This window comes from Asparagus officinalis, chromosome 5 (genome assembly GCF_001876935.1).
Source record: "Asparagus officinalis chromosome 5, Aspof.V1, whole genome shotgun sequence".
Classification (NCBI taxonomy): Eukaryota; Viridiplantae; Streptophyta; class Magnoliopsida; order Asparagales; family Asparagaceae; genus Asparagus; species Asparagus officinalis.
In genome coordinates this window covers 120,943,362-120,963,325 of record NC_033798.1, presented here as the reverse complement: position 1 = coordinate 120,963,325, position 19,964 = coordinate 120,943,362, and the positions used below count along the sequence as shown (strand labels likewise).

General features: G+C 38.5%; 2 protein-coding genes and 1 pseudogene across 4 annotated transcripts in view; 2 read left to right on the top strand and 1 right to left on the bottom strand.

Annotated features, from left to right (window-relative positions):
• The window catches only part of LOC109842507 (cellulose synthase-like protein D4), a 3,172-nt gene extending 2,417 nt beyond the window's left edge, over window positions 1–755 (top strand). Inside the window, 2 exon segments of the mRNA XM_020411374.1 lie at window positions 1–214; window positions 429–755. The exon segment at window positions 1–214 is cut by the window's left edge and continues 10 nt beyond it. Coding sequence (XP_020266963.1) covers window positions 1–214; window positions 429–755 — 541 coding nt within the window.
• On the top strand, window positions 1,012–2,073 carry LOC109842506 (annotated as a pseudogene).
• Window positions 2,846–15,308, bottom strand: LOC109840987 (AT-rich interactive domain-containing protein 5-like). Of its 3 annotated transcripts, none has more exons than XM_020409825.1 (13): window positions 14,137–15,308; window positions 13,988–14,027; window positions 12,872–12,924; window positions 8,110–8,155; window positions 6,795–6,887; window positions 5,380–5,499; window positions 5,198–5,264; window positions 5,057–5,132; window positions 4,602–4,668; window positions 4,386–4,436; window positions 3,869–3,961; window positions 3,595–3,787; window positions 2,846–3,281 (listed from the first exon to the last, which is right to left on the bottom strand). In XM_020409825.1, the coding sequence occupies exons 1-12, from the start codon at window positions 14,826–14,828 to the stop codon at window positions 3,683–3,685; spliced, it is 1,503 nt and encodes a 500-aa protein (XP_020265414.1). In that variant the 5' UTR covers window positions 14,829–15,308; the 3' UTR covers window positions 2,846–3,281; window positions 3,595–3,682. The 3 variants fall into 3 exon arrangements, with proteins under 3 accessions (XP_020265414.1, XP_020265415.1, XP_020265416.1); XM_020409826.1 differs by having other exon boundaries at window positions 2,846–3,256; XM_020409827.1 differs by having other exon boundaries at window positions 5,213–5,264.

Genomic DNA, 19,964 nt, shown 5'->3' with positions numbered 1-19,964 from the left:
CGGCCCCTTCATCCTCAACCTCGACTGCGACCACTACTTCTACAACTGCCAAGCCATCCGCGAGGGTATGTGCTTCATGCTTGACCGTGGCGGCGAGGACATCTGCTACATCCAGTTCCCTCAGCGCTTCGAGGGTGTCGACCCCTCGGACCGCTATGCCAACCACAATACCGTGTTCTTCGACAGTAATATGAGGGCCCTTGACGGACTGCAGGTAAGGCTGGAAACTAGTCGAAACCAATCTGACATCGTGGTGTTTGTACTTGAGTTTGTTTAAAAAATTTCGAATTCAAATACAAACACGTTTCGATCCGTTTGAAAGAGTAGGATCAATATGATACTGGAATTACAAATTATAAGAAAGTGTTGATGATCAAATGGAATCGAATAAACAGCTGCTAAAAAACCCTTTCCGCCTCCAACCGCAGGGCCCGATGTACATAGGCACAGGGTGCTTGTTCCGACGGTTCGCGCTGTATGGGTTCGATCCGCCGGGGGAGAAGGCGAGCTGGATGAAGGGGAAGGTGGAGAAGCCGACGGCGGATGTGGAGTCGGAGATGACGTCTCTGACAGCGGATACGTTTGGCGGAGAGCTTGACACGGCGGTGCTGCCGAAGAGGTTGGGGAACTTCGCGTGCGCTGGCGGAGTGATTCGGGTGGCAGAGTATCAGTCCAGCGCTTGCCCTGATCATCACGGGGTAAGCATGGTCGAGCCTGCCCCGGCGGTGCTGCGGGCGCCAAGGCCGCCGCATTGATCCGACCGTCCGTCGGCGAAGGCCGTCTCGGTTATTTCTGCTGGTATGCTAAAAATTTCACCAAAAAATAAAAGAAAAAAAAAAGATGGCCTCGATTGGTTTCGGTTAATTATTGTTATCTTTTTATAAATTAAAACAAAATGTTAAATTGCCGCCGTCATGTTCGCGTCAGGTACGAGGACAGGACGGAGTGGGGGACCAGAGCGTGGCTTGGTTCTACGGCTCCTGACCGAGGACGTGTTACCGGGCTACCCGCATGCACAAACCGCGCTGGCGATCCATCACTGCCTCACGAAGCGCGACGTCCTTCCGCGCCTCTCCGCCCCCATCAACCTCACCGACCGCCTCCACCAGTCCTCCGCTGGCCACGGGCTTCGCGGTCGATGATCTTCTTCTCTCCGCAACAACGCCATCCTCAGCCTCCCGCAGGCTTCAACGTCCTGCCAAGCGCATCTCCTACATGAACGTCGGCATCTACCCCTTCACGCTCCGGCTTCCTCATCGTCTACGCTTCCTCCCCCGCCCTCTCCCTCATCTCCGGTCGCGGGCCAATTCACTCGTCCAGACCCGAACGCTCTCGATCCTCATACTACCCATCCTCATGCAATCTCCTTCGGCCTCATCGGCTCGCCGTCCTCGAAGTCAGGTGTACGGCAATCGCGCTCGAGACTGGTGGGCGCAACCAGCAGTTCTGGCTCCAAATATCCGGACGTCCGCGCAACTTCTACCGGCATCACAGGGGTCTGCTGAAGGTGATCGCCGCGCATCGGGAGATCTCCTTCACGCTGACGGCCAAGTCCGCGACGGACGAGAACGAGGACATCTACGCCGACCTGTACATCGTGAAGTGGTCGTCGCTGATGATCCCGCCGATCGTGATAATGATGGTGAACCTGATCGCGCTGGCGTTCGGGTTCGCGAGGACGGTGTACAGCACGGTGCCGGCCTGGAGCAAGCTGCTGGGGAGCGCGTTCTTCAGCTTCTGGGTGCTCGCGCACTTGTACCCGTTCGCCAAAGGGCTGATGGGTAAAAGAGGGAAGACCCCGACGATTGTCTACGTTTGGTCCGGGCTCATCGCGATCACGATCTCGCTGCTCTGGGTCGCGATTAGCCCGCCGAGCGGGAGCGAGGGGCTCCCTGGAGGTGGTTTCGCAGTTCCCTTCAGATGGTGGGGCCACAAAAGGAGAGGGGAAAGAGATGTTAGGAAAAAACTATTTACAATTTTCTTTTATATATATATACCGAAAAAACTAGCAGCAAACCGCAGTGGTGTGTAATAGTGTATTTTTTTTTTTTTGTGTAATCGATTTATTTTTGTCTTGTATTATTTTGTGACATCTGAGTATTTTTATTTTAATTTTTCCGCATCAATTATTGTTGCCACTGTTCTGTGCCCGCATAGGTAACCGGGGCTGTTTGTTTGCATAAGGGGAAGGGGAAAGCCAACCAAAAGTGTCAGTTTTGACATACTTTCTTGCAAAAACATGAAAAAAAAACTTGTCAAAACTGACACTTTTGGCAGGTTTTCAACTCATTTCCTCCTCTAAAAGAGGCAACCAAACACCCCCTAACTCTCAACATATTTTATCCACTGACATATACATATAAAGCTGATATATGTCTCTCTGTCCATCATTCATTATAAACTCACTGTAAAGATTCCTGCAAAATTTGAGTCCAAATGAAACAATTGATACATCAAATCCTCAACCTCTCTCTTCTTTTTCTTTTTCTTTTTTTTTTTTTTGAGGGAAAATCCTCAACATCTTTATCAACAACAGATACGTACAAAGTTAATCATGTCTCTCGGTGTCCACCACTATAAATTCACCGTCATAATTCCTGGAAATTTTCACTCCAAAACAAACAACCCATAAATCACACACGTATCACAACTCGAACATGCCTTTCAAGATGTCAACGTAAGATACAAATTCACATTGTCGATTTTAACTCCATTCACAACCGAAGAAGTGCGTCATTAGATTAGCATTGGCGTGGTGTTCCTATGGGAGGTATATCCATATCCTTGGTCGTAAGAATTCTGGCATAAAATAAACCATCACATAAACAAAAACAACTACGCATACTGAGTAATTACCCCATTCCAATAGTGAGCGATCAAACTTAAATGCAGAACCAACGTGTATCGCAATAATGTACAAACTTCACATACATGATGATAGCTATGAGAATTCACCCTAAATAAGATAATTATTATCCGATAGCAAGTTATCTAATCATATTGTCATAGTAAAGAAAGGAAACAAAACCCCAAAAAAAAAAAATCTTCGTCTGAAATCCACAGCTACTGTACACTAGGCCACTGCACATCAAGCTGTTTTTTTATGGGCCAGTTGTTCAGAAAAGAGATTTCTTTCATCAGCCTAACTAGGAAAATGTCTTGTTCACGACCGAAAATTCACAGAGCAACGAGCAGCTTCTTGGCTAAGAGAAAATAGTCATCTAACTTGTGCACAAACCATAGCAAAAGGACCATCCTGAAAAATCCAATTAGCTAATCACCTGGGCAGGAAAAACAATTTTAAGTGAAACCATTCAGATAGCTATTGACTTTGATTGTACATGGTAGCAAAGGCTACGACCACATCCGGGGGTCTACCTCCTAAAGCCAAGCTACAGATGTAGAAGTTCCAAAGTGCGACACTACAGACGGAGAGGAGATTAACATGTCTTTCAATTAGGAAGGCGCAAAAAAGAACCCATGGACCTCAATTATTTAATATTGTACATGCTATTACGTACTTGCAAATTGTTCTAAGAAAATATGTCCTGCTAATATCAAAAAAAGAAAAACGTGAAGACTGAGATCAAGTACCGTAGCAGAGTTCCAAGCCTTCTGTGATCCTATCAACATATAAATAAAGAAGCCTCTGAACACAAAAGGAAAACCAAATTCCTAAGAGCTATAGATCAGACTGCTCGAAGGGTGCACGTACAAACAGCTGACCATGAAGTGTAACTACCGCTGAAGTCTGATGTGGGTCGATCCGCGAGGGCAAGGTAACAACCTGCAACCATTTTTTTCCTTAAATAAGAAAATTGTAACAAGTTTACATTTAGTTAAAAAGGAAGAAAATAAACACCCCAACCTTTTTAAAAGGAGTAACACCCCAAGGATTATCAGGCTGCTCAGGTTCACCTGATATGATTAAGCGACCTGCTGGATCTGATTGAACATGCACCTATTTTCACACAAAAACAAACCAATTAGTTTCAATATTTCTGATGTCAGAACGATCACCAACAAGGGTCCCCTACAGTCTAACTGGTCAATTGCTATCACTATCAAAGACCATGAGTAGGAAATTCAGCCAATCTCCATGTTCTTGAATCCAAACTACTGCTAAAGAATTCAGAATCTTAGAACGACATTGATAACTGGACTGACCTTGCAGTATTAGTGTATATTGAGCATTTCATAATTCATTACTGGGTATTCGAAACTAAAAACTCACTGTTAATAGCTATAGTTTCTCATTTAGTACCCAAATCCAAACACTGATCAATTGTTGATTATGTAACATGAATAGGGTAAAGATAAAAATTCAAACATGCAAATAATGTAGATCACATATGCAAGAACAACCAGCAAAGTACATGTATTACCTCTTCACGAAGAAGACCAGGAACTAAAGCATACACTTCAAAGCAATCTTTCTGCACAAATGCACAATCCACCAGTCAAAGCTCGACAGAAGATAAAAAATTGAGTGTTATTTACAGTTACAATTATAATCTTGAAAGCATGTAAACTCCTTTTTTTGCCCAGTAAATACAAGAATTTAAACAAGCAAGACAATATGGCGGATGAGGTCAACTTACAGTTTTTTTCACATTTATTTTCACCCAATCAGCAGGTTGTCCAACATCAACAACCGTTGCTTCCACCCTGCAACAAAAGTAACCACCTTGTCAACCTGTTAACCCAGCTTTGATAGTCAAGATATAGGTAGTTAAACAAATTAAAATACCAATTTAAGCTGTATAAGCTAGGAGCATATCAATTAGCAACACGCATGTAAAAGACGATGAAGCCTAGAAAACTAAACAATTAAAAGGGAAGTATCTCTTGACATTTAATCAGCCAGCTGATCTGGACATACACAGAAGGGTAAAGCCTTTTTCAGGTGATATTTTTAATTTTATTATTACATTTATTTACTGGGAAAAAAAATATCCAGCAAAAAGGAATTCAAAAGTAATTATGAACACGAGGAATTCAAAAGTAATTATGAACACGAGATCGAGAAATCTTTAGAAAAAATAAGGATCTTAACTGAGGCTTGAAGACTTTTTTGTGAGAAACTTTAACTGCATGATCCAGGGTCGATCCTTTTTTCCTCTTCATCCCACCTAAATATAGATTAAAAACAAATTAAGTAAGAACTCAGAGAGGTCACCGCCATCAAGGCACATACCGTGGAGAAACACACCAATGTTTTTGTGATGCTTATCCCACTTCAGAAGTGAAATTGAAGTCTTGTCCTGTCAACCAAAAGATGACCAAACATACTTTTAAAGTTTTATACAAAGTAGGTAGCATGTACATAGGCTTCAGAAAAATATGCATACACATTAGAATTTAGCAAACAATACAGACCTTGATGATTGGGTCACCCACTTCACCATTACCAAGAAGCCGTGAGTGCCAGCCCTGCATGGCTCGTGCAGCAGCATCCCTTCTGGCTCTGCCAGACCCTGACGCTTGGCTTACACCAATCTGTAAATAAATCTTATGAAAAGATCATACAATACAACAAAAACTTGCCACTTTCCATGGAAATTTGTATAAAAAATCCCTTCAACCCAGAATGTTATTGTAATTTCTTCAGTCAGATATATACATAAATATCTAAGTGCTATGTAGTATGTACTAGAGCAATTTTTAAAAGCTTGGTAACACACATATCAGCTTGCATTCTAAGAAAAATAAGGAATGACATGCTACATTTTAAACGATTAATCTGACTTCCGATATAAAGAAAAACCTATTAACACTGCCTGCATAAAGCTGCATAAAATAAGGCATCATCCAAACATAATGCTTATAACCAAGCAAATTCTGTTAGGACGTTAGTACGAAATAATCATTTGGAGCAACATTCTAGTTCCATTTCAATTAACAAAATTTGTGGAAGAATGAACCTTCTTTTTATCACTATTAGCAACTCCTAAACTGAAATATATAAGAAGATTATAACAAGAATTTGACAGTAACACTTCCAAAAAGTAAAATAACGCACCAGGCAAAAATGAGGGTATCTGACTTTAAAATCAGATCAACAAGGTGTATATTCAAGTTAGAGATGCTTTTAGTCAGATATGAAGGTCAAGTGAACTATTTAATGTAGGTTGCCACGGTTGAGGTTAAAGTGAGAGAGAGAGTTTATTAAGATAGTTTGGTCATATACAACGAATGCCACTAAAGGCATGAGTCAGGATAAGATAAAATTAGCAAAGAGGACTGTCTACAGAAAAATCTATTGTTATGGAAATGCATCAGCATGACCTAGTAATGTTTCTTCTTTTTCTATTTCCCCGCTGAAGTTCAGATCATAAAAGTATAAAACATGATCAACCTTAAATAAAATATAAAAAAGTGCATGCATGCATGTGTGTGTGTGCTGTGAGTGCCGGCGTGCGTGCGTATCTGTGTAATGGACAGTAAGCTGGGTTATGAGGCAAAGCTGTGGAGAAGATAAGAGAACTGGAAAGTTGAAACTATTAAAGTGGATTTCCTGTCACAAATGAAGATGGATTTTATATCATAAGCAATGGAACACACACACACAAAATAAAAATAAAAATAAAAATCCAAACTTGTGGTAATACAGTAAAGGGACTGGAGTTTAACAAAATACAGGAGGTCAGTTTAAAAAGAGAAGCCCAAGTTAGCACAAGGTCAGAAAAGGATGGTCTGCTATCTGTTGAAGTAGCTATAAAATCATAGGCATATCAAGTCAAAGAATAAAATCATACTACATACCCAAAGTATGCATAAAGAAAGAGATTCACCTGATTCTCAACTGACATTGCCTCTGGAAGAGCAGGTATTGGAACACGGAGCTCGCCAGTACGAATTTTATGCTTTTCATACTCAAGGAGCGCCTGCAGAAAAGGAAACAAAGAACCATAAACAAAAAGGAAAAAGAGAAGGAAAATATCCACATGCAAGCCCTGCCAACATTGAATGCACACACATGGATACAAAAAACCACATTGGAAGTGAAATATCATAGGAGTACTGAATAATTGGTAATTGGTATGACAAGAATGGATTGTCAAATAGCTCACGACCAGTGAGGGCCCAACGTAAACCAAATAATAAAAAAATATATATGGCCAACCCAAAGGCAGATCAAGATCTTGCTGTTGGTCTAGCAAGTTAAGATAATTAATTTTAATGCTGATATCAAGAAGATATGAAGCCATTTAGGCAGTCAAGGGACACCAAGAATTGGCCCAGAAACTTGAATGCATAGAATAATTCAGCTATCCTAATAATTGGACAAATAAAGTTCCAACTGAATACAATCCGGGGGGAAAACTGTGTATGTGCTTAATTATCTGGAAGGAAACCGACTCAAGAGGATTTTTAGAACAGTGATTTAATAGCCTCTCGTTATTTTTTGTCGTGAATTTTCAATAACTTGATTCTTTTAAGCAAATAATCCAGGTGTTTATCTTCATATGCGAGTTAAAAGGTTGAACCATGACCATAAGAAAATAATCCCTCTCCTGAATATGAATATATCACCAACTCTATAGAGAGGTTTAGTAATTAAGTATTCACTAACAGTTTTATTAAATTCTAATACGTGCGTTATTCACTTTCTTACTTCGAAGGTTGAACGAAACAAGCCAGTTTACTCTGCAGATTTTATGCCTATAGAGTTGAACCATGACCACAAAAATAATTAAAAAAATCCCTTCCCAGATTGTATTGCTGGCTATATAGAAAACTTAAGTAATTATACTTATCCGCTAACAATTAATCAATTTATAATACGTTCATTAACTTTCTTACTTCAAAAGTTGAATGAAACAAAGCCAGTTTGCTATGCAATTTCATTCTGAGATACTTTTGTGCTTCAGGAATTAGCAACCCGGAAGCAATCAACTGATTGCTAGCAGTTGTAACTAGGCAAATTGCCTTCTTAAAGAAGCTATCAACAAACCAGAAGGCAAATAGCAATTCAACTGAAGGGGCGAAAAGAAAAGAGAATAAACAATCCATAACTTCTAAAGATGATGGTCATGATACATTGACACGTCATACATTGATGGATAAATTAAATCCAGCTTATTGATTTAGCAGTACGGATATAACCTTTTCATAGAAACATCGAAATGACCAGGAGACCGTAGTGCATGTCCTGCATAAATAAACCCATTAAGATTTTAGTCCTTCAACCAAATATAAGGCTGCAAAGCGACAAATCACTTAAATGTTTAAGCTTATATTGAATTTACTTAGCTAACGAATTTGATCTATAGGATTATGTTTATCTTCTAAATGAATGATACATGGCTAGCTAATATAAAAAATTGAGCATGACTATTATGAAAAACAGGAAAACCAAAAATGACAGAAATGATCACATCTTTTCTGATTGAAAAGGTTATCCCAACAAACCCAATTCATTCAAAGAGAAAATGACGACCGAAATCTCCAGTAAGGGTCAACTTTAAAGAGATTGTCTAACAAGATACTTTACAAGGCAATAACGAAACCCGCAATTTATTATTCATTTCTCGATTAACCTGCATCTGTTTTCACAGATATCCAATCATCTTTCCCAGAATCCCAATGATCATTCCAGGAATAACATTGCCACCGTTTACGAAAAATGTGTACTAATGAACTAGCAGAATACTCATTTCTACTCCTTGGAAAATTCTCCATTTCAAAATCATAGGGGAAAAATATCAAATCAATGCTTTCACCCAAAGGTACCCTTTTTCCATCACATATTTATTTTCTCTTTGTGTTGTTACATTATTCTGCTATCATCAAGATAAAACACTAAAATATGTCACCCAGTCCCACCATAGAAACCTGGTCTTATGACCCTTACTCTGTCCACAAATCCCAAGCCCTATCTATGGTCAAATTCTCTAGGACCCAAAGACAACCGATAATTGGAACGGAAGGAAGAAGAAAGATACTAATGACCCAGCTGGTGCAATTGGTACGGTCTTTTGGTTTTGTTCCGAAGCGAACATAGAACATGGGCTATTGTGAATTTAGGATTCAATGATTCAAATTTTGGTTTGGATTTTTCCCTTTTGCGGATTTTGTTTTTTAGGGAGAATAGAGAGGGATACTTCTCATAGTTAGATGCAAGGTTTTAAATGTCGGATATCGGGTTCATGTCGGATGGCTGAAATACATGTCGGATAACGGAAATCGGGGATATATCGAGGGACATTGACTAAATATCGGATTGTCATATTGGGTAGTGCGCATATGTATAATATCATGTCCTAAATGTAATCTAAGCATTCATAAATTCAATATAAGCATAATTTATAAATTCTATAGACTAAACATATAAAAAAGTAAATAATATATGGATTTGGGTTCATAAATTCTTTCTATCGTGTTCATAAGAAACCCTTAAACATGAGAACAGGTCTAATAGGTTTGGGTATTTATCACTAAACTCAAACCCGATAATAAGAAACAGATCTTAAAAAAAATACCATATCGGTCGATTTTTCAAAGCTAAAAAATAGGCCGATATGCTCGATATGACCCACTGTTGTAAAAAGCGACAAATAGTGCTACACCGCGCCGCTAAAGAGGATCGCGACAAGGTTTGGCGAAGAAAACCGCTAAGCGCTCGAAACGCGCGAAATAACGCTGCTTTAGCGCTGAAAAGCGCTAAACCCGCTACAGGATGGGTAAATTCTTCCCCGAACCCGACCCGAACTAAATAAACAAAAACCAATCTCTTCCCAAATCCCGACCCCGACTGTGTTCTGTGCCCTAGCCGTCAGCGATTCCTTCCAGGGACTCCTTCCAGCGCCGCCTCTAGTTGACGCCGCCTCCAGTCGACGCCCCTTCGGTCGACGTCGATGGGATCTGAAGCTTTGGTGGGTCGGTAGGCTGAGGCGCAGTTGAGGGAGAGGAAGCGGGAGGAGGAGAATGAGAGGGAGCGGTCGAAGGCTGTGGAGGCGGAAATGCTTTCGGTGGTAGCAGCGGAGAGGCTGCGACGGCCGGTGGAGGAGGAGGTGAAGATGCTATCGGTGGTGGAACCGCATGAGGTGAAGATGCTTAGCCGCTGCCTTTTTTCCTTTTTTTCCACTGTCTCAAAGACGATGGTAAGAGTAGAGAGGTGAAGATGCTCAGCCGCTGCTTTTTTTTTTTTAACTCTCAAAGACTAAGGTGAGAGGAGAAAGCCCTGGCCCATAGGGTCGGGTGGGCTTTGAGTTTATACGATCTTTAAAATGTGGAAATGTGAAAACTCTTTCAAAATTTTTAAGTTCACCAAATAGGTTCACGTTAATGATTTATGTTTAGTATAATTAGATAATTATCAGTATAATCATTTAACCAAGTTGAAGAAATGGGGCAAATAACGGTCTTTTTATTAAACAGGTACGTTTTTTTCATTCTTTAATCTTTATAATTATAATCATTTGTTAATATTATTTAATTATTACACATCTATTTCATGTTTAGGCATCAAGTATGCATTTGTAGATTTTTTAGATTTTTATATGATTTTTCTTATTATTTAGAATATTTGAATATATTTATATTTGACCGCTATTTGACTGTGCGCTATTTGTCGCTATTTCGCCGCAATAGCGCGCGATAGCCTTAGCGGTACCTCGCCGCGACGCGCCGCGATCCGCTATCAACAACCTTGATATGACCTTAGTATTTCCGATTTGGTCCTGAAAACCGACATACGAGTTGAAAACGTCCATGTCGTGTCGGTCAAGCCCTCAAACCGATATGTCGACCGATATGTCGGCCGACATTTAAAACATTGGTTAGATGTCATGATAAGCAAGGGTAATAGCAATTTGGCAGTTTAAGAATTAAAAAAATATTGTCGTTACACCCTCACGCTCAGCAGGTCATTGAGATGAAGCAGTCACTTGTGTTATGTGAAAAATGGAGAAATTGGGAAAGGTTTCCGCTTTCATGTGACCTACCCTAAGTCAGACTGTAATTAATAACTTTTAGACAGAAAACGATCGATGTAACATTGAATAGTGTAAGCGAGGATTTTGTATGTTTGGGTCTTCTTCTTTTTCCTTCTTTTTTCTTTTTCCTTTTTTTTTTTGGTGTGGGGGGGGGCATGGCCCTCCCAGCCCACATGCAAATTGCCTAAGCCCTTGTGTACTTTGTGTTGATCCCTCATCCCCCCAAACTTCGGCAGCCCATGAGCCAAACAAAGCCCCCAAACCTAGGTCTTAAGCACAAAAAAAAGTTTGGGCCAAATCTCTAAAATTTGGTCTCAAAGTTCAAATGTTCAAACAATGAAAGTACTAACCCGAATCCATTGAGACCTCTCACCAAAAAAAATATTTGCAAACCCCTCTCCCTATTGCCTTGGTATGCGGTGGTTTTTCCATTTTTTTTGGGAATTTTTCCCTGTTAAATCTAAATTTGAAATCTAACTCAAATCAACCGATCACTCTCACCATTTTCCCAGAATTTAGGAGTTCCATTGAGTTTTGGGGCATTTTTTCACAGATCTAGAGGCAAGGTGTATTCACTAAACCTAAAGTTACAATTTTTTCCCCTTTCCATTCTTTCTCTTATTTTGTTATACTTACGATATACCATGACCAACAAATATTATTGTTTAATCATTTGTCATGATTATTGTCTTGTTTGCTTTATTTATTTAATTATATGTATTGGTTTGTTTGTTTTCTAAAACCTAAATTTAAATAGTTTATTTATTTATTTGATTATACCAATGTGTTGTATTTTTTTAATACGTTAGAGGTCAATTGATTTGTAGAAAAATATGTACCAAGTGGATAGAATAGTATTGGGGTCGGGGGGGTGGTCTAAGAACCTTCAAAAACCAGAAACTTTTGGGGCCCTCGAAGTTTGAATCTTGGCTATGCCACTGACTATGAGTTAAACTTTTTTCTTTAAAAAAAGGATTAGGGTCAGAGGTGGAGAAAAAAGTAGGGGCAAGAGAAAGAGAAGAATCATGAATTGGGATTAGATTTTTTTTTCTCAATACGCTCTAATATCAAGTTCAGTTGGGAAAGTAACTGGATCTCAAAGAGGCAGTCAAATTTTATTTATAGGAAAGCAAGGATACAATTACATAGTTTTCTAATACGCAAATTCTATTCATATGAAAGCAAACAGGATATAATTACATAGTTTTCCAATATATGACTAAAACAAAACTTCTCTAGGTTCTCAAATAAACTAGCTACTCTAAATATACCTCCTAAAAAATTAACCACCAATTAATTAATAAGCAAACTATTCAGTACAGACTGAACACTACATAATTGCTCCAGATATGGGTTTTGTTATCAAGTTATAATGTATAAATTGAAGACCTCTTGTGGTAGATTTTCACCAAGCAGCTTGAGCATGTTGGAGTTACCAATTACTTACATGTCATAGTCCATTGCAGAGCAGTCATTATACTACATGGTGATTGATGCAACAGAAGAATGCCTTCTTATACCAAGTCATGCTATGAGAGTACTGTAAAAGGACATGAGACCACAAAACGGGCAAGCTGCCCCCATAATAGTTGTTCGAATGTACGTTGTATCTAACAGTATGCTGGACTTCAGGCTATCAATATCATAGTTTAAGCCTTAAACTTAAGCAACTAGATGCCAGCAATAATTTATTTCAACACATTGCAGATAACAAACTAATAGGGTGCAGGGACAAATTCCTTATCGGTTAAGCATGTATGATCACGTGCATAAGACCACTATGGTATACAGAATCACTACGCTTAAGCAGAATCAAACAAAGAAAATACAAAAAGAATAGATGATAATCAGTTAAGTTCCTATCCATGACTAAGGAATGGACATGAGAAAACAACATCATCACAATGGATGCCACACATGTATAATCTTACTTCGGAGGCTTGAAAGATTCTCCAACTTGACGCCATAGCTTGCATGATGTCACCTGGAGATACAATTTGCCAGTTATTAGCAAAAGACATCATGGAACCATCTAGCAGATTTGTCTATGAAGCAATAAATTAATAGTAATTAATAGATACGTGGTAACTAAGACCTATATATCACATACAACAATTCAACGTCCCGATTTTCAGACAGTTACTAACCTTTTATGGTGTAATTCATCCAACCCTCATGTTTCTACATACAAGAAAGTTCTTCAAAAATTTAACAGAAGGGATTAAGGAATTTATAACGTGCAATCATGCATCAGTATAACACCATTGATCAGCTGGTCTCAAAGATTGTATTAAAAATGGTACCAACATGTTGCAGACTGCAGATACCCTCAGATAAAGATTTTTGGACAGTTAAATGGGAGTTGCTGTCGCTGACTAATGGAAAGCAACAGAAGGCATGTGCAATTGTAGAAGATTTGCATGTTGCTTCCCCCACACTGGGTGGCAGCGAAAGCAGTTTACAAGGAAAACAATAATAATAGTCCATCTAGTGCATTTTTTGGTTGGTTACCAGTACCACCGAATGACTGGGTTCAAAAATAATAATAATCATAATAGAAGTAGTAGGCCATAGTCTGGTGCATGAGAGATTCAAATCACAAACCTTGAGCCCCAGAGAGTACAATCACAACAGCAAATGTGACTGATATAACGCCATACCTTAAAGATGGTCTTCATTAATAGTTATTTCAAATAAAAGGGTGCGTATCAAGACAAAGAGAAATAAACAAGGTAAGACATAATGAATAACAAATAAAAAACTGGAAATTCAATTCCATAAGTAAGAGCACTGATTAGATCCTTAGAAATGGCAATCTAGTCAAAGCAAAGTCATCTTCTACAATAGCATATGAAATTATAGCATTATAGATATTTAGTTTGCAGGTAGATTAGCTCTTATCAATTATAATAGACAGCTCCTCCTTAGCATATACATACATGTCTATATGTGAGCATATAATTGGGTGAAAATTTTGAGAAGTATGGTGTTGGCTTGGATAATGAGACAAAAATAAACATGGTTCACAACAAGGAGAAGCGAACTACCTGATCATAACCGCCCAATCTTGTAACTGCTCTCCACAATCTAAGTAGAAGGGACAAATAAAAGAACGGTTACTCAACCTTAATAATGGCTACTCATAAGTCATAATTTGAACACAATATAGAATTACATTAACAAAAAAGAAACTTACTTGAGGCAATTTAGTCCTTCACCATAGAACTTTGGGGGTTTGAACTCCAAGCTCCTCTCTTTATGGAAATTCTCCAACTCTATCATAAAAGCAGCCTGCATCTCCTCTGATCCATCATCATCTCCCTCGAGAAACGGATCACAGTTAAATGACTGCGCTGGAGTCTCTGTTTGTTCAGGGTGATCCCCAGCTGCCTCTTCCTCTTTAAGATGTGTCTCATCCCTCGCCTCTTTTGAAGGGGTCCCATCAAACTGATTCTCTTTTGAATGAATATCTTTTGTCTCTGTAACTACCAATTTGTTTCCATTTTCTAACTGCTCCTTGGATGACTCTGGCTCTTCCTCAGTGTTCTTCTCATCGGAACCATCAGTTTGGCCGGAATCATTCGCTGGTGGCTCTATAGAAGTGTGGACTTCAGTGCCCTCTTGCGATTCTGAAGGTAACCTAGTATCATTAGTGATTTTTTCGGAGGGATTAGGCACAACTTGACTTTGTATAGGCCCAGAACCATTACCACCTGAATTACCCTCTGCATGCAATTCTGTATTTTCTTCTTCTACAGTATTACCTACCATAGATGGGAATTCTTCTTGTTTGCCTTCTTCCCACATTTTCTCTTTCTCTTGAATCTCTTCATTCGAAAGCTCTTGCATTTCTTGCTCGGAATCATTGATATTCCCTGGCTCACTCATTTTGACCACTACTCAACTTCAAACTATACGAACCTTTCTAATTCCTTGCAGAGAGTCCTTTTCTTAGTCCAAAACCCTAACTTTTCCAGCCTTTCACCAAAACCCTAAGTCTCGAAGATAAAGAAAAGAGAGGAACAATTGAACCCGCGGTTTTATCACAAAAACTACTCACCAAAACCCTGGTTTATCCTTCTCTGTAGCATTTACCCGCTCCGAGATTCAGCGAGTAAATACGAAATGAGCCCTAGGTTTCGTTTCACAGCGTTAACAGCGCGAATTCTAGAAAGAACCTATCTTTAGAACAAAACCCTAGAGGGCGAGGTTAAAGGACTTAGCTTTCTGGATATTCCGTACGCTGAGAGGGCTTCAGTTCTTGAGTTCGTCGAGAGCTTGCAGGAGTACCAATGGCGGATTAGGGTTTCGCCCAAGCGTTCAGGGAAAGAAAACCCAAGCGCTCAGGAAAAGATCGTTTCCGAGGAAAATAAGAAGAGGGCCTAATTGCAGAAAGGGTTTTTTAGATATTAGTCCCTTACATATGAGTTATTTTCCTATTAGTCCCTAAAATCTGAGTACTTTGATATTAGTCCCTCAAATTACCTTAAGTTGATGATATCAGTGCTTCTGTTAGGTTTTATGTTAAAAAACCTAAATCATGGTTGGGTTAATATTAACCATAGTTTGTAAGTTACCAAAATATCTTCATTATAATTCACCCCCACTAAATGACATTCCTCCTCTCTCTATCTCTAGTTCCCAAAATAAGACAAAAGAGTTTTTTTGCTCTAGTTTGATATCACCCTAATATCCCTCAAAATCACTTCTATATCAAGTCTAATCCCTCACTATAGACTGAAGAAGAATCCCCACGAGTCTGAAGAAGAAGAACCCTCCCTAAAATTCTTTCTTTACTTTCTATGGATTTTTTAAAGGGTTTCAATCATCTTATTTATAGGGGTTTATTTTTGTGTTTAGGGTTAGAAAATTTGTGGTTTATTGTGAATATTATGTAGTGATCAATTTAGCCCTAAATTTGGCCCAATTTGTAGTAGATGTTTGCTCATGAGATTTCGTTAATTTGTAGTAGATGTTTGCTCCTGAGATTTTGTTGTTCAATTAGGTTTATAATGAATTCTATTGTCTTATTATTATATGACTTCCTCAATTTTTTTTGCTGTTTAATGCCATTGTGAAAATGTGCATGCATGGTAGTTGATTAGAGTTTAAATATTTGGGATTTGTAGTAAATTTTATTAGGATTTAAAGATTTGAGGTTTGTGACAATGTGATTTCCTAGTTTCTACCCTTGCATGTTTTGATTTGAGTTTAAAGATTTGAGATTTGTAATAACTTTGGGGATGAATTAGGGTTTAATCTTGATTAGGGTTTAATTATGCAATGCTGAATTAATTTGATTAGAGTTTAAGTATGCAATGATGAATTTTAATTTGGTGAGGGGTATAATTGTCTCATAAATGCAACTGCTATGATAACAGAATATTCCCCTATAGATTTAATAGCCACTAGCTTGAGGGACTAGTATCAACAACTTAAAGTAATCTAAGGGGCTAATATAAAAATATTCAGATGTGAGGTAGGGTGGGCGTAGACTGGCTGGTTTCAGACGGGCGCAGGTGACCCGGCTGGGCGCGAGTTCAAGGTCGGTCCGGGAGCCTGACTCGAAGCCCCGGCTAGGTCAGAGTGGGCCGCGGTCTATTTCCTCTGATCTCCGGGTTCTAACGATTGGACTCAGCCAGCGCACGCGACGCCACCTAGGTCCAGGCCGTAATTTGCCTGACACCGCGGGCATGTGGGTTATGGGCCTGCCTATGGGGTTTTCATCCAAAAATTTTCCTACTTTGTACCTTTTTAATTATATTAAACTTATATTTATAATTATAAAAATATTTTTAATTTATATTTTAGTAATTTAAACTTGTATTAAACTATTGTTAAACTAGTATTAAACTTTTTAATCCATCTAGGTAGACAGTAGCGAGCTTAAAGATTGTTGTTTTCTTTCTTTGTAGGTCAAAAGGCCCCTGAGCCAAATACCTATGACCTTTTTACTTTGTTGGCAGTTAGCTTCAAACCCAAAGGGCTAAAAAAACAGCTAGTTGTAAACCTAAAGGACTTAAAGAATAATTAGCCTAACTAAAAAATATAACATGGGTCGGACGGGTCGGGCGTGGGTCAGGCCTATTTCTCTGATCCCGGGTCTGGGGCTAGACCTATCCCGGCCTGTGACCCGGGTATATCATGGTCCAGGTCGGGCCTGGCCCACTACGAGGCGGGTTGGGTCGTGACCCATCGCGAACTAGGCTGATTCAGCCCGCGAGTTGACCCGGCCCACGCTCAACCCTAATGTGAGGGACTAATACAAAATAGCTCAAATTTAAGGGTCTAATATCTAAAAAAACCTTGCAGAAAAAACATTGTGTTAGAGGTAACCTTACCTCATTATTATAAGAGAAAGGGCTAATTTAAAAAAAGCTTAGTTTCACTTAAAAATTCTATAGTTTCCCCTACTTCGCACTTGTATATCTTTGTTTGCTTTTGGCAGCAATACCCTAAAGTTCTCAAATCTTGCATTTGCATACCTTCGCTTGTTTTAGCAGAACTTATATGCCCCAAAGCTTTAAAAACATGCACTTAAATATTCTAAAGTTCTTAAAACTTACACTTAAATGCCCTCAAATATGCAAAATTGAGGGTTTTAGTGCAAGTTTTAAAATTTTTAAGATGCTTTAGTGCATGTTTTTTAAACTTTAGGGTATATAAATGCACGCTTTAAAACTTCAGGGTGTATAGGTGTCATAAAAATAAGTAAGGGTACATAAATACAAGTTTGAAAAACTTTTGGCTACATAAATGTTGCAAATAACAAGTGAGGGCATATAAGTGCAAAGTAGGAGAAACTATAGAGTATTTAAGTTCAGTTGAGCCTTAAAACCTCTCAACTATTGTAATTGTCAAAAAATCCTCCTAATTATTTTAATTTTAGAAAATTTCCTCAAGTTTGGCCATATTATTGACACCCCTTTGCTTGGAAATTTTGAGAAAACCCTTCTCAACTAAGGGCTACCTAAAGAAGCCCCTAAATCTTTCACACTCTTCTTACCAGTTATTTTAAAATATAAAATAACTGAAATACTATCTTATAAGTCAATTCATTTCAGTTATAAAAGAATCTTCGATCGGGATAAAAAAAAACTCCAACCAATTTTCAATGCTCTCTCTCTCTCATCACGAAAAAATTAGGTATTTTTTATGATTGCGGGATACTCTAGTCTTTTTTCATCACCTACTTGTCATGTGATATGTTATATCTAATGTTGTTACTTTTTGGAGAATCAAGTGAGAAAATGGAGGATTTAAACAAATTTCCAAAATTGAGGGGGCTTATTCACAATATCCTCAAACTTGAGGAGAGTTTTTTCAAATTAAAATAGGGGGGTTTCTAATATATCCTCCATAGTTTAAAAAAATAAAGTTGCAAGGATTATTTAAAATATGCTTGAACTTTAGGAGTTTTTCCTTATATTAAAATAGTTAAGAGGTACTTCTTAGACAACCCCACAATTGAAGGCATATATTTCTTAAAAAAAATCCAAATGAAAAAAGGCATTTCAGTAGGACCCAAAAGTTACATCAAGAAGTGAATGCAGTCACGGTAACGACACCGCAAGTATTAGTTAAACCTTTCCATTCGTAGATTTTGTTTAGCCTTTGGGTATTAGTCCATCTTTCGTATTATGAATTAACCCCTCAAATCATTAAAATTACCTTTCCCCTGCTCTTAGTCATTGTGAAACTAGTCTCTCAAATAATTGAAATGTCTATTTAGATCACTAAACCTTTTAGTTTTACGATGACACCCTCCAATCAATAGAAGAAATGGGGACGTTCTAGAATCGAGAGAATAAATGGGGATATGTTTCAGACCAGCAATGCGGAGGGTTGGAATGCTATACTTATCCTTGTGTGCCCCAGTCTGTTGTCGATAACATCCCACGTGTAGTACTAATACTCCAATTCAAGGGGCTAATTTCAAATAGCTTAGAAATAGAGGGGCATAACAATAAATTTAATGATTTAGGGGACTAATTTAAAGTCATTATGCATTTGGCAAAGGGTCAGTAGAAAGACAAGAGGTTTGATCCTTCACTAGCCTTTCAAACACTCGTTTAGATCGTTTCAGTAGTTAAGGCAAGTTAACCCGTCGATATGATGGATTAACTATTCTGCCTATTAAGGTGGTGCAGAACTTAACTCGTCTTTGTATGAGAGAGTACGTGAGGACACAGACCGTAATATTTTTAGTCCTTTGATATAGCTCTACTTTATTGTATTAGAGAGGCACTAGGGGCACATCCTCTATCACACTCCCAACCACACCACCTCTCTTGCTACAGTGCACGGGATCCACACGAGATTTTAAAATTAAAATCTCGTGTGGGCCCGTGCACTGTAGCAAGAGAGGTGGTGTGGTTGGGAGTGTGTTAAAGGGTGTGCCCCTATCATTATTTTTGTTTTAATGTTCGCATGGTTAGAGCTTTGATAAGTTAATATTTTATAATTTAAGTCACCGTGGCCACTCAAGAGCCTATATTATTTAATATTTCAATATAACCCCTTTCATATTTTTAAATTGAAATAAATCAGGATCCTTCGCTTAAAAATTTGTAATATTTAATTCATGTACACATTAGAGTGGAGCGTAATTTAATAATTTATAGTATTTAAATTAGAATAGTCGATCGACATATACGTAGTTTTAGGGGCGAGTTCTTTACATTCTTGATTATAGACAACGCCTGCAACTGATTACATTGACTAATAGCACTAGATCGTTGAATAGGCCCTATAATTAAATTTTCTTTGTATAACGGATATAATAAATATCATTTATGCAGTGTGCTGAGTGAGATGTTGTTATTAATGAGCTGTAGAAGTTCTCTATAATTAAGGCCATAGAAAGTGTTTTAAAAAAGGGAATGTAGGGGATCTTTTTTTTTTTACAGACTAGTTGAGATGCACGTGCAACGCACGTAATTGAATATCATGATTATTTAAATTGATAAAAAAGAGTAAAAAAAGAAAATAAAGTTTTTTTTATGATTGATCATCAACTCAATA

Coding starts and splice junctions, on each gene's coding strand:
- LOC109840987 (XM_020409825.1), bottom strand. CDS start 14,828: ATGAGTGAGCCAGGGAATATCAATGATTCCGAGCAAGAAATGCAAGAG. Junction 5,265..5,379: donor TGGGTGACCCAATCATCAAG/GTCTGTATTGTT, acceptor TTTGGTTGACAG/GACAAGACTTCAATTTCACT. Junction 4,669..5,056: donor AAAAAAGTCTTCAAGCCTCA/GTTAAGATCCTT, acceptor CTTTTGTTGCAG/GGTGGAAGCAACGGTTGTTG.